Below are 8,287 nucleotides of genomic sequence, written 5' to 3'. Positions count from 1 at the left end.
ATGTTCCGATTATTAATGGATATTTGCAGCTGTTTCTTCTCATTTTGAGGTATGCCACATCAGCAAATGGAGGTCCTGAAAGCTTTACTCCATCCACATCATTAAGGTCAACTCTGCTCTGTGGAGGCAAGTCTTCCCCAGTCGTATTTTGAGTGCCTTCCAACCTGAGGGGCTTATCTTCTGGCACTATATTGGACAATGTTTCAGGGCTATTCATAAAGTCTTCCAATTATATGTTAGACAGTGTTTCACTGCTATTTGTAAGATTTTCACTGGCCAATTCTTTGAGAAGTGGATGGCCCCTTCCTTCTTCTAAGTCTGTCCTAGTCTGGAAGCTCCACTGAAACCTGTCCACCATGGTGCCCATACTGGTATTTGAAATACCAGTGGCATAGTCTCCAGCCTCATCACAACACACAAGGCACCACAGTACAATAAACTGAGAGATGAGTGGTTTTTCATAGAGGGTAGATGAGAAGAAACAAGCTTACATGGCTGGAAGACCTAGACTAGATATCAAGAAGAATTTCCTGACTGAGAATATTGATAACTCTGGCTTCTATGACCAAAGACAGGCGTCTGTGATGTTCCTGCCCTAGCAATATTTTTCAGTCTCAAGCAAAAAGCTGTTTGGGTGATTTAGTGCAGCCCTGTGTATGAACTGGATAACCCCTCAGAATCTCAGCCTTGTATTTCTAGGAGATGTACTGTATACTGCTGCTCTTACAGTTTTGTTGCCAGTGCCTGACTCCCAGCTTAGAGGCTGTGGAGTTTTCCCCACAGAAGGGAACAAGCATCCCTTTCACTCCGTTCTTCACTTGGACCAGTCCTTGGGTATACATCTGTGGTTTTTCTGCTCTTCAGCACTTAGGTACTTTCCTTCAGAGCCAAGGGACTCCTGGGAACAATGTAGCATCTGTATGTTGACAGTAACAGCCTGTAGGCCAGAGACACTTGGCCAAACACTCTCTCTGTTCTTCATGGGGTGCATTGCACACCTCACCTACAATAATCCACAGTTTTTACAACCCCAGCTCACCACAATTCCTTTCCTTCTACTTATTCCCCAACCTTTTATCTACCAATTCTGGGTTCCTTTGGCACATTTATGCCAGTCTCATGCAGGATGGTCTCTACCCATTCCACACAGAGTGAACAATAACACACTAGTGGCATATGACCTGATGCTAAATAGTAGACATTAAAGGGTGATGTACACACTGCTTAGTTGGCAGCTGACTATTTACAAAAGGTTTGGCCTGCAAAGAGATGTCAATCTTTTCCTAAAACATTATTATTATTTTTATTTATTATGCAAGTTGTTGACTTACATGAGGAGTTGAGAATGCTAATTAAGCATGAAGTTGGTACATGGTCTGTTTCTGCTGAGTTCAGAGACTTGGAAACCTCATTTAACTTCTGGCGAAAGAACTTAATTCCTAAATGCTGTTTAAAACCTTTTTTTTTTTTTTTTTTTTTTTCTCAGGCCTGAGTCAGGGAGGGGATATGTGCCTGTGAGGTAAGGTGACATTTCAACCCTTAAGTCACCCTAAAAGAGCAGAAGCTGTGTTGTGTGTAAGTCATGCAGTGTACAAATTCAGTGTTAAATGACAAACCAGCATAATCTCTCACTAGAAATGTGTCTCCTTTGTAGAGATACCACAGTATTTGTCTTAAAACCTCCATCCAGTGATATTACAGATGTAACTACACAGTATGAATGCATTAAAGAAAATTAGGTAGATAATGAGAAATACAAGAAATTTTACAGAAAAGAGAAGGAAACAGAGCAAATGAGATTTTAAGGACTAAAATGAAGTGGTGTGTGTGTATGTGTATGAACATGTGTGCTTGTGTGCATGTGCATGTGTGCCTGTGTGTGTGTGTGCATGTATGTAGTTGGAAGGCCTGATGATCCTTTGTTTAGTCTCTCTGAGGTTTGAATTGCTATTTCTATTCAGCATATAGTAGATGTTTGGTAGTATGCAGAAGTATCAGGGAGAAATCAGAGTTCCACCTTTTGAGCCTTTTCTTCGGGTTCATGATTTTCTTTCTGAAAAACATCATGACAGTGATAGTTAAACTGGAGTTCACTCTTATTTTTGAGTTGAGATCAGCAAACTAAACTGTTTGGCTAAGACTCTCAAATCCATCTTTAATTTTATCTCATGAATTCTTACATGGAATTTGATTTGTTTCCCATTGATACCTTAAATGGAATGGTGGGGAAAAAAATCAGTTCCTTTGAAAACACAAGACCTTTCAAAAAATGCTTTCTAGTTGTACTGCCATGACTGTATCCAAACAAACATCTTGACTCTGATCACCATATCCTCGTATATTTTTCTTCTTAATCAAATCCACTGGAGCCTACAGAATTCCCAATCAACAGGAAATAAAAGGTACATACAAAAACAAAAAACCAAACCAGTTACAGTCAAGCTGATCCCAACTCATGGTGACCCCATGTGTCCAGAGTAGAACCGAGCTCTTTAGAGTTTTCAGGCTTATGATCTTTTCAAAGTAGATTGCAGGTCTTTCTTCTGAGGTGTGGTGGGTTCAAACTGTCAACTTTCAGTTGGTAATCAAGCACTTTACCATTTGTGGCAACAAACCAAACCGAACCCATTACCATTGAGTCAGTTCCAACTCATAGTGACCCAGATGGTGGGTTTGAGTTGCAGACCTTTGGGTTAGCAGAGAAATCGAACCACTGCATTGCCAGAACTCCTTTTGCAACACCCAGGGGTTCCTTAGGGAGCTCTGGTAGCATAGTGGCTAAGACACTTGACTGCTAACCAGAAGGCTGGCGGTTCAAACCCACCAGCCACTCCTTGGAAGGGAGATGGGGCAATCTACTTCCATAGTGATACTGCCTCAGAAACCCAAGGAGGGGTCGCTATGAGTCGGGTCCAACTTGACGGCACATAACAACAACAACAACAACAAGGGGTTTCTTAAAGGGACATAGAGAGAAAGAAAAGCTATCCTGCTTACTGTGTAGTCTCATACTTACCAATCGTTTCCCCTTTAGGAATCCATCACAAAAGTCTTGTACTTGCTCTTCTGAAACCTCTACTATGGGTAATGTATCCCACTCATCATCTAGAGTCTGGTATATTGCCAAGGCTGGCAGTTGAGACTTCTTAAGTTTGAAAAATGATATCACCTTTCCATTTTCCTTCATGTCACTGTCCACCAAAATAAAAAGAATCTGTAGTTGGAGAAATTTGAAAGAGAAATATCTGTTTGAGATTCAGGGATAAAAAGACATCTTGCATTGCAGTTTATATTGAAGGAATTTATGGTCTATATCACACAATTTAAATCTCAACTGAGTTGAAATTAATATTATATTATTTTGTGTTGCTTTGGTGTTTTATTTCCATTGATTAAATTTGTTTAATTTCTACAACATATAATTTTAAGACTTTAGTGATTATCTAAGGGAAGAAGTCTAGCCTAAAGATCAAAAGCAGAGGACTAGTTTTAAATCCTGCTTATAGCACTTTCTAGCTGTGTGACTTTAGGTACATTACTCAACCTCCCTGAGACTCAGTTCTATCATTAGTCTTTCGTTACCAAAAAACTCACTGCCATCGAGTTGATTCCGACTCATAGCAACCCCCTTTGGGTTTCCGAGGCAGTAAATCTTTACGGAAGTAGATTGCCCAGTTTTCCTTTCACAGAGTGGGTGTTGGGTTTGAACCACCAACCTTCTGGCTAGCTGTCAAATGCCTTAGGCACTATACCACCAGAGCTCCTTAGTCTTTTGTTTGGGGAAGATTAAGTGAGATGATGTATTTTGTATTTTTAGCACAAATTTTGGCATATAAAAAACTAAACCAGTTGTCATTGAGTTTATTCTGACTTATGTTGACTCCATGTGCATCAGAATAGAACTGTGCTCCACAGGGTTTTCAATGGCTGATTTTTTGGAAATAGATTATAGGCTTTTCTTCTCAGGCACCTCTGTGTAGACTCACACTTCCAACCTTGTGGTTAGCAGCTGAATGCATTAACCATTTATGCCACCTGCAGACTCCTTTGGGCATATTTAAAAAAAAAAAAAAACACCTCAATGCTGTAGAGTCGATTCTGACTCAGAGTGACCTGTCCCTAGGTTTCCAAGGTGGTATTTCTATGGAAGTAGATTGCCCAGTCTTCCTTCTGAGGAGTGACTGGTGGATTTGAAACTCCAGTCTTCTGGTTAGCAGTCAAATACCCTAGTGAGTGATAAAAGTCTATTATTTTATATTACTAACTCAAACCTTGTACCCAAAGTAGTACTCTTTATAAATTCTGAGGATATTTTGTATTAGCACTGAATAGTTTCAACATAAGGGAACCAACCATCAGAAAGGCAACTTACTTTACTGTTGGACAGTGCCTAAGGCACTTGACTGCTAAGCAGCAGGCTGGCGGTTCAAACCCACCAGCCACTCCTTGGAAGGAAGATTGGGCAATCTACTTCTGTAGTGATACCACCTCGGCAACCCAAGGAGGGGTCACTATGAGTTGGGGCCAACTCGACAGCACATAACAACAACATAACATAACAACATAATCAGAAAGTTCTCTAATTCAATGCAAAAGTCTTGAAGTAGTTGAAGTCTTACTGTTTAAGTGGTATCAAGCAGAATGACACAAAATAAGAAAGGGGAGGAAATGAATACTTTATTGGACACCTAGTAGGCATGAGGCACATGATAGGTGTTTTATATGATAAATAATCTCAGATGTCCAAAACTGAGAGATTATGGCAAGGAGAAGATCATTTGTGATTAATAGGTGATTTCTTCCTTTCAGTATTGTTGGGTCTCTATTGTTTCTCTACTCACTGTCTTTGAGTTGGATCTGACTCATAGCGACCCCTCCTTGGGTTTCTGAGGCCGTATCACTACGGAAGTAGATTGCCCTATCTTCCTTCTGAGGAGTGGCTGGTGGGTTTGAACCACCAGCCTTTTGGTTAGCAGTCAAATGCCTTAGGCACTACACCACCAGAGCACCCATGTATCAATATAGAAAAAAAAAAAGAGAGAGAAATGGACTCATCACTAAAGGAAGATTGTATGATTATATAGGCCTTTAATAGTAAAAAATATGATATCTACAACATCTTTAATTTCACATCAGAGTGTTGTGATATATTATCTTGCAATTCTTATCTTGATTTATGTTAACCATACTTGTTTTCCTTATTCATCTCTACTTCCCTGGTCCCATCTTCCTTTTCCTGGTGTCCTTATGGTGAGGAGTCAAAAGAGTGTCTCTCAGGGTTGTCGTCACTTCTTGGCCACACCCAGCTACCCAGAGGGAGCGAGTAGTTGGACCTTTGGGCTTGAGACCATGGTCATAGGGGACATCAAGCTCAACTGGCATAACATACTATACAAAAACACTGTTCCACATCCTACTTTGGAGAGTAGCAACTGGGATCTTAAAAGCTTGCAAGCAGACACCTAGCTGCAACAATGGGTCTCTCCTTGTTCAGAGCAAAGAAGAATGAAGAGAATCAAGGACACATGGAAACAATTAGTCCAAGTGACTGGTATACCATGCAATCCTCAGACTATATGACTATGAGACTAGAAGAACTAGATGGTGCCTGCCTACCACTGTCAACCACTTGGTTGAGGATCTATGTAGGAGATTGTGGATAGGGTGGGAGAACAATGTGGAACAAAACTCAAAATCATTAAAAAAATAAATAAGTTTGCTGCTCTGATCCAGCCTGATGGAACCCCTGAGAATATGGGCCCTAGCTGCCCTTCAGGTCAGGAATTGAACCCATTCCTGTGGCTTCCAGCCAAACAAAAGACAGGCATATGACTGTACATTTACATTAGGTAGATAAACTCCTTGGAAAGAACAATCATGGGAGAAAGAAGCGCTGTGTATGCACAGGGAGACAGCTCGGGGTGGGGCAGGGCAGGAGGGCATGGGAGGGAAGTACACAAGGAAGAGGTAACTATGGGGAGGAAGTGGGAGAGGAGCTGTTCATTGTGGTAAATTGTAGTCAATGTCATGAAATAAAGTGTTTGTGAACGGCTGTACAGAAAGTGAATTTGCTCTGTAAACTTTCACCCAAATCACAATAAAAATTTTTTAAAAAGAAGAAAAAAAGAGTGTCTCTCATCTCAGACTCACCTTCCCCTGGAAGAGCTTAGCTGCCTTTTGGTATCTGTGCATGTTTTCTTCATACCCTGGAGAGGCCTTGTTAATCATCAGGAGAAGATGAGTTGGAATCAAGCTGTTGAATAGGCCAATCACAGTCTGACAAATGGAAATGTGTTACCGAGAGAGAGCGAGAGACAGAAGAAACTTTACTGTCAAGCCAGTGAATGGGTGTATTGATGCATAAACAAGAGCTGTCTATCATTAACATGAATAGTAACAAGCCTCCAAGATGGCTCTCAATCGGTCTTCCCTTCTGGTTTTCTCACCATTGTTTAGTCCCCTTGCACACCAAATAGAGCTGATCTGAGTGACTAATAGGATATTGCCAAATAGATGGTGTGCAACTAGGCAGTCACGCTAGTAATAAAAAATAACAAAAGACATCATGGCTTCTGCCTTCTCTTTCTTATATCACTTACTCTTGGGAAAGCTAGCTCCAGTATCGGGCACTCAAACAGCTCAGTAGAGGGACTTCTTTGGGGAAGCACTAACACATCCTACTAACAGCCAGCACCTACTTGCCAGCTACTTCCAAGAGCCTAAAACCCAAAGCCACTGGCGTGGATTTGATTCTGACTCATAGCAACACTATAGGACAGAGTACAAGTGCCCCACAGGGTTTCAAAGGCTATAAATCTTTATTGAAGCAGATCACCACATCTTTCTTCTGTAGAGTGGCTGTTGAGTGTGAACAACTAACCTTTTGGTTAGCAGCCAACACCTTTAACCACTGAGCCATCAGGACTCTCTGGCTTCTATACAGCTGATGACAAAACTCCATTTGGTAAAAAGGTAGATTCTTCAGGCCAGAAGCATTGGCCCTTTTTTTTTTTTCCTGACTTAGAGAAGGTAATTCCCCATGAAATTGAAGGGAGTAAGTGGTTGAGAGAACCAGAGAGAACAGAGGAGGGAGAAAGCAAAATTACTGTGCTGGCTCCCTACATTTCACTTTCTTGAAATAGTGTGACGAATGTTTCTATTTTAAACAAATGGTGATTCTTTTCACCTCTCACTTATAAATTCAGAAAGCATTGCTGTAACAGTAGCATGCATACAGGAGAGAGAGAATACAGTGGGTTAATGAACCATTGGGCAGAGTATAGGATAGTAGGAAGGGGAACAGCCAAATTGGGTCCTTCCTGAAGCTACACGCTGCTCTATGGTTTTATTATTTAGAGTTAGAGTGTGTATCCAACTTCCTAGAATGCAGAAGGAAGATAAATTTCAGGAAGTGACAAGAAATAGGAGCTGGAGAGTCAAAAGGTACAACTCTTAGCAGAAGGGATTGGGCATAGCAGAAGGGATTATTTAATTCCAACAGACATAGCCTAATTCTTTGCCTTGAAGCCAAGTACTACTGACTGTGTGCATTAAAAGGGCATAGCAGGCTAAGTACAGGACTGTGGTTTTCTGCCCAGTTGCTACTGGTGTAAACCTTTGTACCAGCAGATGGGCAGTAGCTAGAGTAGTTTCAGTAGGCTGCCAAATTAACAAAACAAAACAAAAACCTACTTTAGGGAGATGAAAAAGTTACAATGGAGGATTGAACTTGCTTCTATAAAGAAATTCTTGCCTGATTTCTTCTTGATGTGACTTGCCTTCACTATTAATGTTAAAGGTTTTTTTTTTTTGTTTTTTTAAAAGAATCATTGCTTTGTAAAATGAGATATGGATAAAGGACAGAATTTGGGAAGAGTTAGTCCTTGTCCCTGTCTTTGTTAGCCTGGAGAACTCTAGGACATCAGAGCCAGGGTCCATGAGATCATCTTTTCTGGTCGTACATACATGTGTGGCAGCTCCATAGATGCAATGACCAGAAAGAGATTGTCCAGGAGAATAATCCTTTTGTTCCCCCCCACTTTTTAAAAGCTTTTTATTGTGATTTGGGTGACAGTTTACAGAGCAAATTCATTTTCCAATCAACAGTTCATGCGTATTTTGTTTCATGACATTAATTGAAATCCACATAGTGTAACAGCTTTGTGTTAGGCTGGGTTCTCTAAAAGAGCAAAATCAGTGAAATGCACATATAGAGAGAAATTAATTCAAGGAAATAGCTCAAACAATTGTGAAGGCAGGAATTCCAGATTTGTGGGGTCAGATAGCA

General features: G+C 40.7%; 1 protein-coding gene across 1 annotated transcript in view; it reads right to left on the bottom strand.

Annotated features, from left to right (window-relative positions):
* Positions 1 to 2,005: 2,005 nt before the first annotated feature.
* ERP27 (endoplasmic reticulum protein 27) overlaps positions 2,006 to 8,287 on the bottom strand; it is a 59,540-nt gene continuing 53,258 nt past the window's right edge. Inside the window, exons 5-6 of the mRNA XM_007944463.1 lie at positions 6,151 to 6,276; positions 2,006 to 2,053 (exon numbers count right to left, since the gene is read on the bottom strand). Of these exons, the coding sequence (XP_007942654.1) occupies positions 2,006 to 2,053; positions 6,151 to 6,276 (174 nt within the window). The remainder of the gene's footprint in view (positions 2,054 to 6,150; positions 6,277 to 8,287) is intronic.

The sequence above is a fragment of the Orycteropus afer genome, unplaced genomic scaffold (genome assembly GCF_000298275.1).
Source record: "Orycteropus afer afer isolate SDZICR_OR568_19922 unplaced genomic scaffold, OryAfe1.0 scaffold00126, whole genome shotgun sequence".
Lineage (NCBI taxonomy): Eukaryota > Metazoa > Chordata > Mammalia > Tubulidentata > Orycteropodidae > Orycteropus > Orycteropus afer.
This window is presented reverse-complemented; position numbering and strand designations above follow the sequence as displayed.